At 42.8% G+C, this 22,727-nt stretch overlaps 1 protein-coding gene across 3 annotated transcripts in view; it reads right to left on the bottom strand.

Moving 5' to 3' along the window:
• The window catches only part of mideasb (mitotic deacetylase associated SANT domain protein b), a 32,043-nt gene extending 16,135 nt beyond the window's left edge, over positions 1-15,908 (bottom strand). The window contains exons 1-3 of one of the 3 annotated variants that reach the window (XM_014195448.2): positions 15,537-15,908; positions 2,106-4,188; positions 19-339 (exon numbers count right to left, since the gene is read on the bottom strand). In XM_014195448.2, the coding sequence (XP_014050923.1) occupies positions 19-339; positions 2,106-3,866 (2,082 nt within the window). In that variant the 5' untranslated portion in view covers positions 3,867-4,188; positions 15,537-15,908. Of the gene's footprint in view, positions 1-18; positions 340-2,105; positions 4,189-11,540; positions 12,005-15,536 lie in introns of those variants that run through there. The other 2 variants (XM_014195459.2, XM_014195440.2) reach the window with 2 other exon arrangements.
• Positions 15,909-22,727: the final 6,819 nt, after the last annotated feature.

The following is a 22,727-nucleotide window of genomic DNA, read 5'->3' as shown; positions in this document are numbered from 1 at the left end:
AAGACTTGCTGGACCCACCTGTCCTGAGCTGTCCGTTAGAGAGTTCCTGAGTGATCGTCGGCGGGTGACGATGACGGAGGGTTTGCGGTCCATGCTGGTCATGTCCTGGAGCGTGGGGCGCTGTGGCCAGCCTGTGCCCAGGATAGAATGCTCCCTGTCTGGGGAGGATGAGGATGAGAGGGGGTCTGGCCTCCGTACGGGGACTGACACAGGGATGACCAGGGGCATCATGCTCTCATCACGAGGCCGCTTGGCGCTGTGGCCTCCTGAATCTCTATCCATGGTCCCTCGCCGTGGCGCTGGTCTTTGGGGGCTCCAGGGCCTGTGGGGCTGCTCCTGCTGAGGAGACAGACACATACACACATCATCCCATACCTGAACAGGCTTCCTTTACAGATCAAATGAGCAACCATAGCTATTCCTCACTACGTAATGTATTACCTTTGTATTGTCGTGTTGAAGTAGAGGTATGGAAAACCTGTTTCAGCAGAATTATACTGCCCGGAAGCTAACAGAAGTATATTGCCGGGAAGTGACTTTCCATTCCCTGAATAAACATTCTAAAATGAAGTGAGGTTGTCGCTCATCCCTAGTGGAGTGTTTGATCAGCTGAAGCGAGTGAGTGAGCGTGGCCTGGTCCTGGAGCCCTATTCACTGTGGAAAAGTCAAGCCTCCAGCCCCGACACCAGGACAGGAGGAAGAGAGGCATACATTCTGCTGAGCACTGCACCCCGGGCCCCCTACACCGGCCCCCCTGGCTTCTACTGCCTGTACCCCTCCCCAACAGAGTTCCCCCAGGGGGTGGAATTTCAGCCCTATGGTGGAATGAATGGGGGAGGAGTGCAGAGTGAAATGGGGTCCAGTCAGCATTCAGCAATGTAGCGGTCCTATTTTATAATGTATATGGTAAGGCACGAGGCACCCACGTGGGAGTGCACCGTTACTAGGTAACTGCACAGTCACGTAGGGGAAGACCAGGGCTGCATACCCCAGCAATACCATCACCACTCACCATGTTGTAATGTATTATAAAGTAATAGGTCAAAACTCTCCTAGCAGTTTCTTTACACAAAAAGATCAGGAGCAGTGCTTATTATCTACCAAATGTATCTGAAGACCGTGAATGACTGAAATGTAAACAGAACAAAATGCACTGTAATGTTCTGTCCTGAAAAATCTAAATCGGTTCTACTGTGTCTCTATTGGCTTGATGACTGCTTATTCCGTTCAGCAAAGTGCTAAATCATTCATAAACATCATTTCTGACTCAGTTGGCCTTGGCAGATGCATTAAGGTTTTCCGTTTGTTGTAATTCTAGATAAGGGCGCCATAATCCCTCTGCAATTATACCCAGGTAAACAACAACAAAATGAATGTTTTAACATCTAGAAAAGATTCCTATTAACGCAGCTCCTACAGCCCAATAACGCTTCGGCACTGTGTTTTTGAATAGATTTTTAACTGAGTGCATGCGTGAAAAGTTGGGTTAGAAGTAGGGGTGTGCATTTGACAATATTTAAATAATATCATGACATTTTTGAGCATAGCCAGATAGTAAAAAAAAATAATAATTGGTTTTCCCTCGTTAAAAGCAACAGTGAAAGATAAGTGATTTCCGCCGTGAACTGATTCTGTTACGAAAAGTTTTTCTGGTGAGTGTTTTGCATTGGTCTGTGTCAGGTCTTGTGGAAACTCTGTTAGGTGCGTGCCTGTAATTGCTATTTGAAGTGGGGAGAAAAGCATATGTCAGGGTAGGCTGGAGCGCTAAATGTGCAGCAGTAGCTCAGCGCATGGTTATTAAAAATGACACTCAAAATGTTGGTATGTCATGGTATAATATCCTTGTAGGTAACAATTTCAAAAGGATAAACCTAATTTGATTCATAAATAAGCTTTTTCATTGTCAAAATAGGCCTACCATTTTTTTCTCCAGAACGTAACACTCAAGTAATCGAATACTAACTTCTGTTCAGATACCCAGATATCTGGATAACAGGGCCCATTCCTAGTTAAAATTGAGGGTTGGATATCCCTGTTACATCATGTAACTACATTATACCCTTCAAAGCATTACCACAAGCACCAGGACATGCAGCAATATTTACCTTGACGACGTGTGGCGGTAGTGACTCCATCTCTGAGGCTTTCTGGGCCAGTGTCACCAGGTTAACCTCCTGGGAAACCCTTAGTTTCCTGCATGTGCTCTGAATGACCCCTGTAGGGGCCAACTGGGCAGCGTGGACCTCTTCCACCTTGGGGGCTCCACCTGGCCCTTCAGAGGCCCCGTTCTGGGCCCCATCAGATGGGATTACGAAAGGGTTGTCAACTGGTGGTGGTCCACCTTCCTTGGAGAGTCTCCTGGACCGTCGAGGCTGCAGCTGGAGCTGGGGAGCTTGGAGCTGCGTCTCTGTGGGGGGGAACTGGGGGTCTGTGGGGGGGGGAATGTGTGGAGAGTCTGGGGACGTCTCCTTGAGGTCTGGGGGGGTTGGTGGAGGAATGGTCTCCTGGGAGTGCACCAACACGGGCGGCTGGGAGAGAGGATGTGGGTGGGTAGGTGGGTTCTGGTTGCTGGGGTAATATTCTAGTACATGTTGTGGTTGTGGCTGCAATTGCTGTTGTTGTATTTGGCGTCGTTGTTGTATTCGTTGCTGTTGTATTTGTTGCTGTTGTATTTTCTGCTGTTGTATTTTCTGCTGTTGTATTTTCTGCTGTTGTATTTTCTGCTGTTGCTGCTGAACCATTTGCTGCTGCATCTGATGGTGTTTTTGTTGAATTTGTTGTTGTTGCTGTAATATTTGTTGCTGTTGACGTTGTATTTTCTGCTGCTCATGCTGTTGCAGCTGCTGCTGGAGCTGTGGATGCTGTTGGGGTTGGGGATGCTGTTGGGGTTGGGGATGCTGTTGGGGATGCTGTTGGGGTTGGGGATGCTGTTGGGGTTGGGGATGCTGTTTGGGATGCTGTTGGGGCTGGGGATGCTGTTGGGGTTGTTGTGTGTAGTTCAGATTGGGTAAAGTCCTGTTGCCCCCCTGAAACACCTGGTAGTAGCCAGCCGTTAGGTGCTGCTTGGGCTGGCCGAAGGCTAGCTGGAAGGGCTGAAGCACGGAGCTGCCCCCAGGGTTGGATGTGCTGTGCTGCTGGGCGTTTAGAGCACCAGGTTTTAGGGTCTGTGGGAACGCCTGGGACTGCTGTTGGGAGGTATGATGCTGCTGTTGCTGCTCCCACTCTAGACTGTGAGCCTTGGCCTCATCCCTAATGTCTCTGTAGGCCTCTCCTCCAGCAGGGAGAGGGTTCGGGTTAACCACCTGCTGCTGCTGGGGCGGCTGCTTCTCTGCAGCCCTACTAGGGGGCTGGGGCTGCTGTGGCTGCAGGGGTGAAGGCCCCTCACGGATCTGCTGCTTGACAAAGGCATTTTGGACCTGGGAACGTGAGTCACCGACACCCCCTAGGTACGGAGCAAAGTTCTGCCCCCAGTTAGCCATAGTGACACCCTGTGTCCAGTTCCCAGTTCTTTGTGGAGGCTGCGGTTGGGCTGCTGGGTCCTGGTGAACCCACTTCATGGGTACAGTCTGTTGGTAATGTCCCCGACTCTGGTCTCCTTTCTCTGGGCTGAATATCACTGAGTTGAGGTACATACCAGTATGGGCGGCCTCTGGGTTGGAGGTTGTGGAGGTGACGGTGCCTGCAGCCTCACTCTGCCCAGGACCAGGCCCTGAGGCTGGGGCACCAAGGGCGTAGTAAGAACCTTCTGGATGCTGCTGAGAGGACGTCTCCTTCATCGCCACTCCTTGGTCGTTGAAAAATGAGATGCGCTTGCCTGTTCTCTTACTGTTGGGTTTCTGCTGGGGTGGTAAACTCATGGCTAGCATGAATAACGGGGCGAGGTTGAGGTGGGCTATGGGGTACTAGGTGCATAACAGTCCCCCAGCCACACAAACCACCAACCAATGTCCCCTTTAACTGGCCCAATCTGAAGACAAAAGGAATATAATGTTTACAGAGCACACCCTAGGAGAGGGTGTTGCATATTTGAATAGAAATCATCAAACCACATGTGCAACCAACAGCCAGGGAGTTGGACAAAACCCAATCTTCTTCCCTTTAACTCCTCTTCCTGGTGTATTGAGAGGTTGCTGGTGATGATAGAGATGTCTGGATGTCCACTGGCCTCATTCATTTATGGGAGACACCCTGTGAAGAGACCAGAGGGGTCAGGCATGTTTTAAAGGACACTCCAGAAAGGTCGAAAACACGGGTCCTAATGGTCCTATTGTAAAAGCTGCCTGCAGCCATGTGAAAACCTGCTATGGCCTGGGGGCCTTTCCAACACAATGGAGTACCAGGGAAATGTATCGGGTTGGGTGGGAATGAAAGCGTGTGTGTGTATATGTGGAGTGTGAGATAAATTCAAGAGAGGATTTGGACAGCAACATTGAACATGATGATATTGGCATGGGCAGTGATAATTCAGATGGAACATTAAGCAGGTGTGATGCCAAGACTCAGATCTTTCACTTTAAAATGTATGCCAAACAAAAACCAATGATTGCAAAGTTAAACAAACAACACAACTCCATGCACAAGGACAACTTTTAACAATTTCCATTACATTTTGTGCCGTCTTTCTGTTACCAAACTTTGCATGTACACCCCAAGTAAATACGTTTTTGTAAAATGTTCTGCAGAATTTTTGTTTTAAGTAGTCCAAAGAGTTGCATAGTTTCTTTAACTTCGCAATCATTGGTTTTGTTTGACGTACATTTTAGGGGTGACCCCATTTAGTCGACTGGTCGATTGTTTGGTCGATAGGCTGTTGGCAGACTGAGATTTCTTTACTCGAGCAGTAGCAAAGACACCTGTCTGATTCACGTCTGTCTGAGTGGACTGATCCATTGTGGAGGCCATGAGGAATGCACAGTCTATCACTCCAAAACGTGCTACTGAAATTGTATATGGTTATATTGAATAAGAACAATGGTGCATCACTAATAAAAATATTCTTTTCTAACAAATGCGCTCTCTCCCACGTTGGATAGTGGTCGCTGTCCGCGGTTCTGAAACACATCAGTGCGCTGTTAAATTGGCGTCTTTTCCTAGACCATGTTGCTATGTGCATTATAGCAATGTTAACCAGGTGTTGAGAACAATGCGGCGGAGGCAGCAGCAGAGTTAGGAGACGAGAAAACAGCTCTTGCCTTATTGTCTAAGAAAAGTGAGGAAACCAACTTAATTAGGTCTGTAATCAACAGCCTAAATGTTAAATATGCCTGGCTTTATAAATCATCCATATATATCTGCAGAAATAAGACAGATCCTGCTTCTGTTTGAATGATTGTTTAATAACCTACTGATTCCGTGAGAGCCAAGTCTCACGCAATGACAATTTCACAAATTCGGCTGTTTTTAATCTTTGCTTTCTGTAATAAAGGCTTTCCACTTTTTTTGTTCATTACAACACCCTGTCTGGTATTATTTATAAATTATTTAGGGTGTGTTCGTGAATTCATTCTGGGTATCTACTCCGATTTCAGAGCACTCTCGTCTGAATGTGCCAGACCGCAGAATAACTGATGAATTTACGAACGCGAAACACCCATTGAATATGACAGGTGTCAGTAAACATCGGCAGAAAAAACATAATTCAATTGTTGCTAGCAGCACAGTTACAGTCACCAACGCTCTAGACAACATGAAAACAGCCAAACCACCACTGCTAAGGCAATTCAAATGGTCAGAGTGGGGTGTTCTCTCATTTGTGTCTGGAAGTAGCTAGCAAGCTAGCCAAGTTTAGCCAGTTAGCTTGGGTGCTTGACTGCCATTGTGAGGTCAGAACGCTCGGATCAACCCAACTCCTCGGACAGTGTCCAGTGTGTGCTCTAAACGCTCAGAGAGCGAAACGCTCTGAATTTACAAAACGGACAATCTGACAACGCTCTGAATTTACGAACGCCCAGAGCACAATCTGAGCGCACTCTGACACTCCAGTGTAATGTACACTGTTTCAAAAATATTATTTAAAATAATAATAATGATTCTCCTTTTTCTTGATCTCCTTCTTATTGTTATCATCATCATCATCATCATCATTATTCAAATAATAAGTAATGTCATTATTATGCTTAGAATAGCAGCCTTGTAATCAAAGGGCTACCCAGACTATTTGCATTGCCCCACCCTATTTTATGCAGCTGCTACTCTCTGTTATTATCTATGCATAGTCACTTTAACTCTACCTACATGTACATATTACCTCAACTAACCGGTGCCCCCGCACATTGACTCTGTACCAGTACCCCCTGTATATAGCCTCGCTACTGTTATTTTACTGCTGCTCTTTAATTATTTGTTACTTTTATTGTCTATTTTTTACTTAACACTTATTTTTATGAAAACTGCATTGATGGTTAAGGGATTGTAAGTAAGCGTTTCACTGTAAGGTCTACACCTGTTGTATTCGGCGCCTGTGACAAATAAAATGTATTACCACCATTGAGCTGTAGGCCTAAAAGGGCATCCTGTTTAATCTTAATACCTTAACTTACTTAAGCCTGTATTTCAATACTTATATAGGCTACTGTATCAATCAATCTTTCATTCATTCGTTCAAGTCATCACACAGCATAAAAGTCATTCATGATTTGAAATGCAATCAAGCATTTTAATTTTAAAATAAAGCGAGCCTTGAATAATTAGCTTAAACAATAAATATACTGTTCCATGCGACCACTTTGTCTTTTCTGTAATAGAGGCTTAAAAAAAACAGTACAACAGACTCTCTGGTAGGCTTATAATTTATTTTGTGTTGTTTACATCGTTCCAAACGGTCTGAAAAATGATATTGTAATCTAACAGCACCAGTTTGAGACACATAATATGCACGCAGTGCCTGCTCCTTACCTTCTTTTTCTAGATCTCCAGTATTTTCTACAACTAGTCAAATTTATTCCACACATCTGACTTCCCCTTTACCTCCTGAGCAACCAGTAAACATTCCCCTGTTTCGAGTATATTTGTTACGTCCTCTGCATCCATTTTTCTGATACGGTGTTTGGAGTTTGTTATAACCAATTTGTTGATATGATTATGAAATTAGGGATTTCGGGTAACACAACTTTTCAGTCAGAAATGGCTGTAATTATGTTGCAGCTTCAGCAACTGTAACGAGTGTCGTAAGGATCAGACCAAAATGCAGCGGGAACGTGTATACTCATCTTCTTTTTAATGTGAAGAAGGAAAAACAAACAAATCACGTATACAAAACAAATGAACAACACTAAACAGTCCTATCAGGTGCTCAGACACTAAACAGGAGACAACTACCCACAAATCCCATGACAAAAACACCCCTCTTAAATAAGACCTTCAATTAGAAGCAATGAGGAGCAGCTGCTTCCAATTGAAGGTCAACCCCACCAACTAAACATAGAAATAGAAAGACTAGACTAGAACATAGAAATATACTAACATAGAACATTAACCAAAACCCCAGAACACTCTAAACAAACACCCCTCTACATAAACACATAGCCCAACAAACCCCGAACCACATAAAACAAACACCCCCTGCCACGTCCTGACCAAACTACAATAACAAATAACCCCTTTACTGGTCAGAACGTGACAGCAACACTGTGGTGGTCGCTGCAGCAGGGAGGAGAGAAAGATAACGGGTGCTAGTCACAGTCTTTTTTTTAAAACACAGCAAGTCTGAGCCCGGCCCGGCACAATCAAACAAATTGATGGTCGGACTCCCTCTAGTCATTTGTGTGTCTTAATTATTTAATCAAACAGTGTGCTTAATAGCATCAGACAAGCTCAGTGAATATAGTTGATTTGATTAAAAACACATAGGATGTGTGTATACAGGGAAAAACACACGTTTTAAAATTTCGACGAACAATAGAATGGTGGTCGATCAAGATTGTTTTTAGTCAGGACAGCCCTAATACATTTTAATCTGAGTCTCAGCCTCATTATGCTACCGTGGAATAGCCCTGTGGCAAAATATTACTTGGGAAGCATCCCAATTGGCACCCTATTCCTTATGGACCCTGGTCAAAAGTAGTGCACCATATAGGGAACGCAGCCTACTTGCTCTTTTTGCACTGAGGCTCTGACTCAGTGGTCTCCGAATCATCCAGGACAAAAGGGGAACCTGTCACCCGTTGATCCTCTTCCTGCATCGTCAAAAGGGAAAGGCAAGAGACAGGACAATGAGAGAGAACAACTATGAGTCACAATAACCTTCTTCAGAAAAAAGGCCAAAAGTGAAAAATATTACATTTTCAATTTCCGTCACAGCTAGTCAGTCGACCTAAGAGTAAAAAATTATAATACGAGATCAAAAGGCACATTTATTGTAGTGGAAATCTTTCTGGGCATCACTATCATTGCCATGGCAACACATAATGATAATCACAATCTGGATGCGTATCTGAGGGGCATAGTGTTTGTGCAGAGTATACTACGATCATCTTCCCAATGCACAAAGATACAGACCCCTCTGCAATTGAATTTACAGTTTGAAGAGATGGACATTTCAATGGTGAGAGTGGTGACGATGTAATGCAATGCAATACAATGTAACGCAATGCAACTGTCCTCTGGTCTGTATAAGAATATATTTGATGTGCTTGTGCAAACTGTTGCACCAGGTCTGACTTAAGCTAAATACAAATAAACATATCTATTACATAATCTATTGCATATGTACACTGAACAAAAATATAAACGCAACATGTAAAGTGTTGGTCCCATGTTATATTGAGCTGAAATAAAAGATCCCAGAAATGTACCATACGCACAAATGTGCTACATCCCTGTTAGTGACCATTTCTCCTTTACCAGGATAACAGGTGTGGCATATTAATAAACGGATTAAACAGCATGATCCTTACACAGGTGCACCTTGTGCTGGGGAGAATAAAAGGCCACTCTAATATCTGCAATTTTGTCACCCACACAATGCCACTGATATCTTAAGTTTTGAGGGAGCGTTCAATTGGCATGCTAACTGCAGGAATGTCAAGCAGAGCTGTTGCCATTAAATGTTATGTTCATTTCTCTAGCATAAGCCGCCTCCAACGTCATTTTAGAGAATTTGGCAGTACGTCCAACCGGCCTCACAACCGCAGACCACGTGTATGGTGTCGTATGGGTGAGCGGTTTGCTGACGTCAACATTGGGAACAGAGTGCCCCATGGCGGAGGTGGGGTTATGGTATGGGCAGGAATAAGCTACGGACAATGAACACAATTGCATTTCATCGATGGCAGTTTGAATGCACAGAGATACCGTGACAAGATCCTGAGGCCCAGTGTCGTGCCATTCATCTGCTGCCATCACCTCATGTTTCAGCATGATACTGCACGGCCCAATGTCGCAAGGATCTGTACACAATTCCTGGAAGCTGAAAATGTCCCAGTTCTTCCATGGCCTGCATATTCACCAGACATGTCACCCTCTGAGCATGTTTGGGATGTTCTGGATCGACAGCGTGTTCCAGTTCCCGCCAATATCCAGCAACTTCGCACAGACATTGAAGAAGAGTGGGACAACATTCCACAGGCCACAATCAACAGCCTGATCAACTCTATGCGAAGGAGCTGTATCGCGCTGCATTAGGCAAATGGTGGTCACACCAAATACTGACTGGTTTTCTGATCCACGCCCCTACCTTATCTGTGAGGTATCTGTGACCAACAGATGCATATCTGTATTCCCCGTCATGTGAAATCCATATATTAGGGCCTAATGAATGTATTTCAGTTGACTGATTTCGTTATATGAACTGTAAATTGTTGCGTTTATATTTTTGTTCAGTACATATATATTACTCAGGCATATCACATGCTACCCCCTATTCAGTAGTTGACTGTGGCTGCATCTTCAGCACAACAACTTTAATGCTGCAGGCCTTTAGGGCCAAATATAGCATGTGGCTTTTATAATATGAGCTATTTATTGTGACCGAAGAGCTGCTTAGAGAACAATCGATAGCTGCACCTATTCTGTTCCTGAAGGCAGGCAAGGCCGAGATGAGGGCAGTAGGCCAGCCTACAGTTGTCTATAATATAGACGTATACATGTTATAGGCCTTGTTGTATGGTAGGCTACAGTGATTGTACAAGGTACAGGTGACCGAAAACTGTGCAAAATATATTTGGTAGAACTTACAACAACACATGAGTCAGTAGTTGTTTTATAGTATTTTTCTTTTAAAACACATTTTATACTGTAGCATGCACTGATAGCACGCTACTGTTTAGCCTAGGCAGCAACCATTTAGCAAACACACACCTTAAAATAGACAGCTGCAGCTGCTCATATCCTGCACTGTGGCAGGATATATACAGTCATTTACTTGTCTGACCGACCACGCACACTTCATGGTGAGGACACTATTGCATTGGCCAAGGAGAATTAAACACCATGTTTCATTATAGCGTGTTCTTCTGTATGCTTATTATATGATAAGGTTGTTCAGAAATCCAAGTTATGAATAATTCTGTAGATGCGGTTCCGCTATAGCAATATAAAACAATGTGCATGCGTCACTGTTTTTATGAAGAAATACCTCTATCAATTTCCGGGAATGGGAGAGGCGTGGCTTGAGAAGACCATGCAAGACTCATTGCCTTGGCCTATTTAGCTAAACAGCAGAAATCATATGGAGTTGGTTTTGCAGTGTTGTTTTTTCATGGAAGGGTTTCTGCAATATGAAATATTTGCACAACAACACGATTTCCCCCTAACCTTTCTGTAGGCGATCGGGTGTAGACTAGTAGGGTCATGACAAAGTGGACCGAACATTGCAGCGAATTACACAACCCCCTGTCGGGTTTATTAACCCAGCCAACCGAGGAAAAGCCGTTAATATAGTCTAGGTTTGTACCGTCAACCGTAATTACCTAATCCCTGAGACGACAGAGCGTTTCTTAATTTAAACAGCGAATACCCTTGCAGCCAATGGCACATTCGATGTCGGCTATAGGCTGGCTATTTGACATGGAGGGGTGAGAATTCCCCCCCAGACAGCACCCAAAAACCAACATGCTGCGTCCTACATCTGAACAACCCTTGCTGAACAACCCCCGCCAGCTCAGCGCTATTTACGAGAAGGCAGCCCTTTGTTACAGAAAACGGATTATCCAGTCACTAATTCCATGGCACATTACAACAAAGTGAGACAACAATGCACCCTATATTGGCTACAAAAGCACCACGACAAAAAGTAAGGATAATATAAACCGCGCGGCTAGGGCTGCTCAACTTGTCAACATGGTTAATAGCCTACGTCATAGGAACTGACATTGCTTCCTATTTTTAAGAAAGTCCCCATATTAAGCAATAAACACACACACACAGGTATCAACAGCTGATCAGCAATCTTCATTTTCAATATGCATAGAAGCCTATGTAACTAAATGGTCAACTTTGTTTACAACTAATGTCATCCATTCACTTGCATGTTTCTTAGTTCACTTTTACCGATCAAAAAGCCGGATATATAAAGAAATCAAAGTTGCTATCCGATCACTTACCGTGCTTGTCATGTTTCTGCGATGCCCCAACAATCACCCACCACCACCCAGTGCAGCAACTATCCCCAGATCCATGCGCCCAGCAGTACAACCGAACCGAGACGTCAGCATACATCTCTAGCGTTGAGTCATTCTATGCTGAGCTCACTATTATATTTCCAAGTCAAAGAAAGAGGTAGATCGATATCGTTAGAAAAGAAGTGCTATCCAGTCCGAAATAGGGCACTGATCTGCAAAAAGGTGGACATTATTGCGTTAGGATTGCACAAATAGCCCACATGCACACCACACACCGCTGTCATATGCGGCCTTTTTTCCTCTCGATGTGGAACGCTCCCTCAAACGTTCTCTTTCAGCTTGTCTTGTGACCCCCTCCAGGCTGTTCGCCACACCTACTTCCACGACCAAATATGGCTTTCATCTTGTATGGCGAGGCGCTGTAATTTACTGGGCAAACTCTACTCAGATCCATGCGGGGAAATTCCGTCAGTCGTCTACTGAAACAAAGAGGTGCCCTTATTTAAATCCCATCAATATTAAAAACATGTCAGGGGCGCGCCTCGCACTAGTTCCAAGTTAGAGGGAATATGTCTACCTACTCTCAGTATTCTTCAGCTGTTGCGCTTCAACGTTATTACAGCATTATTACACAGCCATCACACCCACACAAACTCATGAGTACACTAACATCTACAGTTCACAAACCGTTGAGTAAACAGTCTATCAGCAGAACCCCACAATCCAACTGCAGCTGCCTTTTTCAAGATACACTGAGGGAAAGCAGCAAGACATCCCCGACGTGACACTATGAGATGTCATATCTATGATCTCATACACACTGATCTCAATGAATCAGCAGGTAGACTCATTCACTCTATCAGTCATTGATAGAAAGATGCGCTGGGATTTAGGAATAAAGCCGTTGAAATTGAGCTTGCTCACAGCTTTCAAATGCTGCTGTTTTCTACTGTTTTTAAACGCTGCCGTATGAATGCCGACTGGCTGCACAACTGGGGTGCATAGCGAATAGCAGTGACCATGACCAAGCATGAAAGGAGACACTGCCTGTCCCTCTGTGTCAGGGTATGCTCTGCACTCTGCTCTCTCTGCTGTACCTTAAAATAACGCTACAAAGCCTGAAAACATTCATGCATGCTATTCGCTGCATAAGAAATATGCCAGCCTTGCTATGTGAGAGTGCGTGAGATATGTATGACTGTGTGTGTTATAGTTTTGAATCAAAGTGATGTCCATATCATATCCACTCTTTCATTGGGAGAAAGGCCTAAATGACCAAATTGATTGTAGAAGTAAGATGCAAATCTACCCTCTAAAGAGAAATGATGTTTGGCACATGGCATATCCATTAGTGATTATTGTGATTTTGCTTTTGTAAATGTTTGTAGGCCATTGTAGCCAAATTGCATCTATGATCTTATGCTATCCATTCATGTTTTTTGGTATGTTATTTTTTATATCTGAGAATTAACCAATGATATCAGGCCACACCCAGCCATGATTCCAGACACCTGTGTGTGTCCTTTGACACTATATAAACTAGTCACCCCGCAGTGTTTGTCATTATACCCTGAAGAAGACAGCTTGTCTGTAGAAACGTTGGTTATTAGGTTATTAAATGATTGCATCTGAGCTCCTAGGGTGTGCGGCTCTCCTTTAATTGTCCAAGTGTTCTACTCCGCTAGCCAGCAATTCGCCTAAATAGCTGTGGGTTTTTTTTTCCGCCTCTAGATATCCATTAGCCAAACAATATATCCATCCATTGACTTAGTTATAATTGTCTGTCATTAAACTGGTCATATTTAAACTGTTAATAAAATGAAGACTATAGTCTAGTCCACTCTTGGGTGCAGGACCGTGCAGGACACGTACAGTAGCTCAGGTGTGTTGTTACAGACAGATGGACACTTTCTGGCTATAGACCAGGAAGAAGGGCTGCAACAAAGAGCTGCCTGCGTACCACAGTAGGGTAGTGGAGGTATACGCCGTATCAATGAATACGGTAATGGAACAGATTTTGAGCGCAGCAATATGCACACAGGGGTAGTCCTGCGCGTAAATGTTCCAAAATGCAATTTGCGGGAAAACACCGTTCTGAAATGCTCACCACACATGCGAGCTTTTTCAAGAACTGAGATGGACATATCCGTTAGAAATGTATAAAGAGTGGAATTCTAAAGATGCAACAACTATCATGGGTTGCTAATATGACTTGGATAATGCCTTTGCCTGCTACACAATGAAAGAAAATTGATTTGAAAACCAATAGAACAGGAGAGCCATATGAGGAAATCTTTATACAATAATTGCCTCTGGGTTTCTATGTTGGGATTTTGGCTGTAGGCTACTTTGAAGCAAGGTAAGACATGCTTCATAATACGAAGTAAAACGTCCAGGTTTCAAACAATTAAGGTTCAGGAAAAATATAGTGATGCTGCTAATGATAAGCCTAACCATCTTCTGGTAGATGGAAAAACTTTCACAAAAACTAACTAGCTACAAAGTAGCCTATGCCTGCACCTGGCAGAATGATAGCATTAATATTTGTTTTGCAAACGCCATCTCATGTGGTCTACAGACACATGCTAACTAAACCACAGTGTTAGGCAACGTACAGTTAAATTAAAGGGTAACTACACAAAAAAAATCACATTTTCTTAGATTTTTACCCAGACCTCAAAAGTGTTCTCCTGATGTGATTTAAGCATTGTTGTGGACTTAGAACATCCAATTTGGTTGTTTTTCTATTTAAAAAGTGTGACTTTAAGAGCGAAAACCTGGAAAAGAAATTGGTACAAATCTGAAACCTGTGAATTTCTGACTCAGTTGACAGTCTCATTTATCTATTTCCATAATTGGCATACTATTAGCCTACTTGCATAGTACATTTACATTTACGTCATTTAGCAGACGCTCTTATCCAGAGCGACTTACAAATAGTAGACTACAGCTTGGGTTGGCCTGACTGTGAAAGACCAATAGGCCTATGGGATTCATCATTTTAGGTCCTTCAGAGTGTATTACTAGGTTTCCATCCAATTGATGACAGATTTTCATGTGAATACTCTAGAATTTGCATAAAGTATGAGCATTTTCCCACCAGTGGTGTTTCCACCAAATTGACTTTTTGCCGATAAAAATCACTGCATGATATGCATCGATCATCATGTCACCAGAATAAGACCCTCGATATTTATTGGAAAGGAGAATCAAGATCACAGTACTTTCACCACCCTGTTTAGTTCACAATTGATTTAATCTGGAGACTAATAAACTACATGATTTCCCGAGTTCACCAGCGACCACGCACCATATAATCGCGTGACTCCAAGTTTACTTAGATATGATGGTTATTATATCGATATTTGCGCATAAAGGCCTTTCCACTGCCATTTCTGTCATAACACATTTTACCGACACAAAAAGAACCCACCATGTCGAACGAACAAAGTATCTCTAGGCATTTATAAAATTGTACAGAAACTTCCAGTTCCCATCACAGCTGTCGTGATTATTTGTTTTATATACACTATGACTTTACTTTCATAAAAACTGCGGATGTCAAACAGGTCGCCGTCGCAGGGCGGGCTGTTTTGGGAACGTTAGGCTTATTAGAGTACACCCACCCGCTTCTCCAGGCACAACTAGGGAGGTGCACAAGGCTACTCATCGTGCAGCAACCCTTGGCATCCGAGCTATATCGAACCACGCGAATCTGTATCTAGCCTAGACTACTGCATAGGAATTCTAGATCATTCAGCAGGACCTCCATGAAGATTCATTGAGATATGTTTTTTAGATGCAACCATTGTCGCTGACATATGCAGCAGGGAGGGGACAGTAACGATGAATCTTGAATCTGGAATCTTATATTGACACCTTGGCTTTTTTTTTTTTAACCATAAAGCAGTTTAAAAACATGAATAAGTTGTTACATTACTACACACATGAATAAAAGCAAAGTAGGTTCTACGTTACCTTGTAGGCTAGTATGCATCGCTGACACCATTTCTAGTTGGCATTTTCTCCCTCTTCAGAAACAGAAAACTTTTTTTCTGCTTTTCGAAGCGTCACTTCCTACTCTTGCTGCTGAATTCATTGCACGATTGTGAATGTAACTATAGCAAATGCTGGTTTGTGAGTTGTTGCGATGCCAACTAAACAAACTACGCTAATCTCTTCAAGTATTGCGACAGAGATAAAACATAAAAATAAACAAAGAATATCTACAATTTATGAGAAACCATGGCGCATACCATTTTAATACATTTAACGATACCCTACTGTAGGTGACGAAAATGCTCAATCGCAAAGAGTAGAGGAAAAGAAAGTGTCAACCACCACACCTCCGTTCCGCCAGCAAGAATAAGCAATACCTAGCAAGAACAGTCCAGGAGCTCGGCGATTATCCTTCAAAATAAAAGTAATACAATTGTCATAATAATTAACATTTTATGAGGAAATGTTAGCAGACTTGAATTTTGTTTAACAATATATATAAAAACGGAAATAAGGTCAACGCCTTTATAGCACAAATAATATTATAGCATTAAAATGAATGATTACTAGACAGTTATCATGGTAACAGCAGTAAAACAATTAAAACACATTATTTATAATGCAACTATTAATAATAATTATAATAATACAATTATAATAATACACTTTAGAAAACACTTAAATCCCATTGTTAATTAGCCCATTCATATTGGATGATGTTCACTACGTTTTTCATATTGGACAGTGCCTTCAGAAAGTATTCATACTTTTATTTATTTGTATTTTTTTTCACCTTTATTTAACCAGGTAGGCCAGTTGAGAACAAGTTCTCATTTACAACTGCGACCTGGTCAAGATAAAGCAAAGCAGTGCGACACAAACAACAACAGAGTTACACATGAAATAAACAAACATGGTGTCAATAATACAATAGAAAAAGTCTATATGCAGTGTGCGCAAATTAGGTAGGATAAGGGAGGTAAGGCAATAAATAGGACATAGTGGCGAAATAATTACAATATAGCAATTAAACACTGGAGTGATAGATGTGCAGAAGATGAGTGTGCAAGTAGAGATACTGGGGTGCAAAGGAGCAAAATAAATAACAGTATGGGGGATGAGGTAGTTGGATGGGATATTTACAGATGGGCTATGTACAGATGCAGTGATCTGTGAGCTGCTCTGACAGCTGGTGCTTAAAGTTAGTGAGGGAGATATGAGTCTCCAGCTTCAGTGATTTTTGCAGTTCGTTCCAGTCATTGGCAGCAGAGAACTGGAAGGAAAGGTCGGCCAAAGGAGGAATTGGCCAGTGAGATATACCTGCTGGACAGGGGCGGAAATCCCGGGGGGGACGGGGGGGACACGACCCCCCCATCCTGGGAAAAATATGATTTGTCCCCCCAATATATCACTGAAACATAACTATGTAATTTAAATAATATTAATAATACGCAATGAAAGCAATTGTGCTGATTATAGACACTTAATAGCGCGTTTTTAAGTTTCAAAAGATTGCGACCCCCCCACCCTTTGCCTCACAATGGTTTGATCCACTGCCAGTTCCTTAGCTTGCTAGGTAACAGAGAGGTCGTATCTACTGTCTGATACACGTAACTGACGTGAGGTTAATCCAGTCAATCGCGCACACACACTAGCTGAATATGCAGAGCTAGCGCGCAAATATTAACTATTAATCTAGCAATTACCTATTCCATTTATGTGGCGTCATCAAAGATGGAATCAGCATGCAGATGATGTAAGTTAGTGCTTCAAAGTCCCTGTGATAAGGTTAGCGATAAACTGAAGTCCAAACTGAACAGAACTACACTCTCTTCTACCATTGTCTTAAATATATTTAATGGTCTCATTGCAAAAGCTAAATTGTCGCAAGTGAACTTTTATTTATTTATTTTATTTCACCTTTATTTAACCCGGGTAGCAAAGATTATAGCAAACACCACTGAAACTGAATTGGTGCTCGCTAGCTTTGCAAATTCAGCTATTGTTGGAAGCCAGCCAATATGAAACAAACTGTTAAAATTACAAAAGGTTGCAGCATATGTTGTGTAAATGGTGAACTCATACAGCTGTCAACTCTTGTCATTTTAATCCGTTTCACATTTGCTAACTACCTTTTAGATCGAAGCCCAAATAGAATGATTGAATATGATAGAAGCCCATCTCCTACTGTAAATAACCTACACACTGTGTGTGTAGCCAGCCAGCCAGGTAGAAAAATGGCTGAAAAATAAAAGACGGACATCAGAGTATTTTTCAATACACCAAAACGCATAGTAAGAACCCTAGTAGCCTAATATCTCAAAGACTAGTTGATAAAATGTTCATAAGAAAGAAATGAAATTCTAATGGAAATGTTTCACAATGATGTCATTAGGCAGAGCAGGCAACAGATGGCACACAGACAGCAGAGTTGGGGACAGATATGCAGGGACAGACTGGCAGAGACAGGGAGTCTCAGGTAAGTTTGTTGAGTCTTTGTTTGGCAACATTATGAAAGGTTCTCAATTTTTTTAACTTGTAAAATAGGAACATAATTGGAAAATGCCATGGATACCCACACTCTCAACTTAAACTGGTGACTGAACTAAGATTTGTTAAAGGCAATGGTATTGCTGTTGTGAGTAGTTGTGTAGTTTTGGGTACCGGTAGTTAGGAGTACGGCAAACACCTTATTTCTTTGGTTCCTCAATATACATTTACCATATTACAATGTAGGCTATGTGTTACAGCACTACTTTTGGTATCCCCCTCAGGAATTGCTCTTGAGAAAATTTCATGTAATTGTCCCCTCCAAAGTTGATATCAGATTTTCGCCAATGCTGCTGGAGCGCGTGCTACGGGTGGGTGCTGCTATGGTGACCAGAGATAAGGCGGGGCTTTACCTAGCAAAGACTTACAGATGACCTGGAGCCAGTGGGTTTGGCGACGAATATGAAGCGAGAGCATACAGGTCGCAGTGGTGGGTAGTATATGGGGCTTTGGTGACAAAACGGATGGCACTGTGATAGACTGCATCCAATTTGCTGAGTAGAGTGTTGGAGGCTATTTTGCAATTGACATCGCCGAAGTCAAGGATCGGAAGGATAGTCAGTTTTACGAGGGTATGTTTGGCAGCATGAGTGAAAGATGCTTTGTTGCGAAATAGGAAGCCGATTCTAGATTTAATTTTGTATTGGAGATGCTTAATGTGAGTCTGGAAGGAGAGTTTACAGTCTAACCAGACACCTAGGTATTTGTAGTTGTCCACATATTCTAAGTCAGAACCGTCCAGAGTAGTGATGCTGGATGGGCAGGCAGGTGTGGGCAGCGATCGGTTGAAGAGCATGCATTTAGTTTGCTTGCATTTAAGAGCAGTTGGAGGCCACGGAAGGAGAATAGTAAGGCATTGAAGCTCGTCTGGAGGTTAGTTAACACAGTGTCCAAAGAAGGGCAAGAAGTATACAAAATGGTGTCGTCTGCGTAGAGGCGGATCAGAGAATCACCAGCAGCAAGAGCGACATCATTGATGTGTACAAAGAAAAGAGTTGGCCCGAGAATTGAACCCTGTGGCACCCCCATTGTCACGGATGTTATAAGGAGCGGACCAAGATGCAGCTTTTTCGTAGTTCCACATAATTATTAAAAGTGAAACTGAATGCAATTCACTAATAACTTGAAAATAGGAACATAACAACCCGTGGCGCAGAGAGGACAACACACTACTCAAAAGACAATAACCCACAAACAACAATGAGAAACACCCCTACTAAATATGACCTCCAATTAGAGGCAACGAGGACCAGCTGCCTCCAATTGAAGGTCAACCCAATAAACCCCAACCTAGAAATAGACAAACTAGAACTACAACATACATTTACATTTTAGTCATTTAGCAGACGCTCTTATCCAGAGCGACTTACAGTAGTGAATGCATACATTTCATTCATTTCATACATTTTTTTCTCTGTACTGGTCCCTCGTGGGAATCGAACCCACAACCCTGGCGTTGCAAACACTATGCTCTACCAACTGAGTTGCAAAGAAAAAGCCATATCTCAGACTGGCCAATAAAAAGAAAAGATTAAGATGGGCAAAAGAACACAGACACTGGGCAGAGGAACTCTGCCTAGAAGGTCAGCATCCCGGAGTCGCCTCTTCACTTTTGATGTTGAGACTGGTGTTTTGCGTGTACTATTTAATGAAGCTGCCAGTTGAGGACTTGTGAGGCATCTGTTTCTCAAACTAGACACTCTAATGTACTTGTCTTCTTGCTCAGTTGTGCACCAGGGCCTCCCACTCCTCTATCTTTTCTGGTTAGAGACAGATTGCCCGGTTCCAGGGGAAAGTTATTTGTTTCTTGCCATTTTGAGCCTGTAATCAAAACCCACAAATGCTGATGCTCCAGATACTCAACTAGTATAAAGAAGGCCAGTTTTATTGCTTCTTTAATCAGGACAACAGTTTTCAGCTGTGCTAACATAATTGCAAAAGGGTTTTCTAATGATCAATTAGCCTTTTAAAATGATTAACTTGGATTAGCTAACACAATGTGCCATTGGAACACAGGAGTGATGGTTGCTGATAATGGGCCTCTGTACACCTATGTAAATATACCATTAACAATCAGCCATTTCCAGCTACAGTAGTCAGGGGCATTAATATGGAGTTGGTCCCCCCCCTCCCTTTGCTGCTATAACAGCCTCCACTCTTCTGGGAAGGCTTTCCACTAGATGTTGGATCATTAATGCGGGGACAGCAGCATTAGTGAGGTCGGCACTGATGTTGGGGGATTAGGCCTGGCTTGCAGTCGGCTTTCCAATTCATCCCAAAGGTGTCCGATGGGGTTGAGGTCAGGGCTCTGTGCAGGCCAGTCAAGTTCTTCCACACCGATCTAGACAAACCATTTCTGTATGGACCTCACACAGGGGCATTGGAATTCTGAAACAGGAAAGGGCCTTCCCCAAACTGTTGCCACAAAGTTGGAAGCATAGAATTGTCTAAAATGTCATTGTATGCTATAGCATTAAGACTTCCCTTCACTGGAACTAAGGGGCCTAGCCCGAACCATGAAAAACAGGCACAGACCATTATTCCACCTCCACCAAACTTTACAGTTGGCACTATGCATTGGGTCAGGTAGCATTCTCCTGGCATCCACCAAACCCAGATTCATACGTCGGACTGTCAGATGGTGAAGCGTGATTCATCACTCCAGAGAACGCGTTTCCACTGCTCCAGAGTCCAATGGAGTCCAACTCCAGAGTCTAACTCCAGCTAACGCTTGGCATTGCGCATGGTGATCTTAGGCTTGTGTGCGGCTGCTCGGACATGGAAACCCACTTCATGAAGCTCCTGACGAACAGTTCTTACACTGACGTTGCTTCAACAGGCAGTTTGGAACTCTGTAGTGAGTGTTGCAACTGAGGACAGATGATTTTTACGCACTTGGCACTTCAGCAATTGGTGGTCCCGTTCTGTGATCTTGTGTGGCCTACCACTTTGCGGCTGAACCGTTGTTGCCCCTAGACGTTTCCACTTCACAGTAACAGCACTTACAGTTGACATGGGCAGCTCTAGCAGGGCAGAAATTTGACCAACTGACTTGTTGGAAAGGTGGCATCCTATGACAGTGGCACGTTGAAAGTCACTGAGCTCTTCAGTAAAGCCCTTCTACTGACTATGTTTGAAGCTTTGTCCACATATTTTTGTATATATAGTGTACATATTGCAAAGTACACCATTTTCTGTACCTTGTATCACAGTAATTCTACCCAGGTGTCACACCCTGATCTGTTTCACCTGTCCTTGTGATTGTCTCCACCCCTTCCAGTTGTCGCTTATTTTCCCTGGTGTATTTATCCCCGTGTTTCCTGTCTCTCTGTGCCAGTTCGTCTTGTATGTTCAAGTCAACCAGCGTGTTTTTTTCCCCGTGTGCCCACTGTTCTATTCTCTTTTAATAGTCCTCCCCATTTTGACCTTTGCCTGTTTTCTGGACTCCATTCTGCCTGCCCTAACCTTGAGCCTGCCTGCCATTCTGTACCTCTGGATCTCTGAACTGGTTTTGACCTTTTGCCTGTCCACGACCATTCTCTTGCCTACCCCTTTTGGATTGCTAATAAACATCTTGGACTCGAACCATCTGCCTCCTGTGTCTGCATCTGGGTCTCGCCTTGTGCCCTTATACCAGGAGCACTTGTAGTTTCCAAATCCACAAAGTGTACACTCATTCTACAAACAAACATTATGTTTATTCAAAAAGTCGAGAGATGCTATTTGTTCAAAAAAGCTTATTCATTACAAATATTAGAATGAATTGAATTAATCAAATTCTTTTTGTGAAATTGATCAAGAGTAAAACAGAAGTTTCAAATAATATGCAAGATCCTCTACATCTCATGGGTATCAACCCAGTGGGCACGAACTGCTTGAATCAACATTGTTTCCATGTCATTTTAAGAAGGAAAAAATTGTGATGATTGGGGTGATACTAACCTGTAGCAACACGATCTTACTGGGATACTTGGGGCGGCAGGTAGCCTAGTGGTTAGAGGGTTGGACTAGTAACCGAAAGGTTTCAAGACCAAATCCCCAGCTGACAAGGTAAAAATCTGTCGTTCTGCCCCTGAACAAGGCAGTTAACCCATTGTTCCTATGTTGTCGTTGAAAATAAGAACTTGTTCTTAACTGACTTGCCTAGTTAAATAAAGGTAAAAAATATATAAATACGCCCTCAAAAAATATATTTTATTCGTCTAGCCAGAACACTTGACCTGATGCACGTTTTGGCAAGTAAGGCTGGCTGATTTAAATGGGTGAAGTCTGCAGCCTTCTCATCATTAGGATAATGTGGGTCATTTACAGGTATACCAGTCAGTTAACACTCCATCTACTGATCACATTGTTTCCAGTGTTTCACTTAAGCAGTTAGCTTCTCACCTAATCACCTGCTAATAGTCAGAATTTGTCACCTCCAATATAGGGCAAGCCAAGAGTGCAAGACTAGTATAGAATGGTGTTTTGTTTCACACTGGAAGCAAACAAAGAGTAAGCTAAAGTAGTTAATTTATTGTTTTGTAATTAGTCAGTCAGTTAGTAAACAGTTAAAGCGACAGAACAAAAGTGCAGACTGGACCCTGGTTTTATGGACACAAACAATCAATAGTTTTTCCT

This window comes from Salmo salar, chromosome ssa01, assembly GCF_905237065.1.
Source record: "Salmo salar chromosome ssa01, Ssal_v3.1, whole genome shotgun sequence".
NCBI classification, from domain to species: Eukaryota; Metazoa; Chordata; class Actinopteri; order Salmoniformes; family Salmonidae; genus Salmo; species Salmo salar.
Note: the sequence above shows the minus strand (reverse complement) of the source record. Positions and strands in the feature narration are given on the sequence as shown.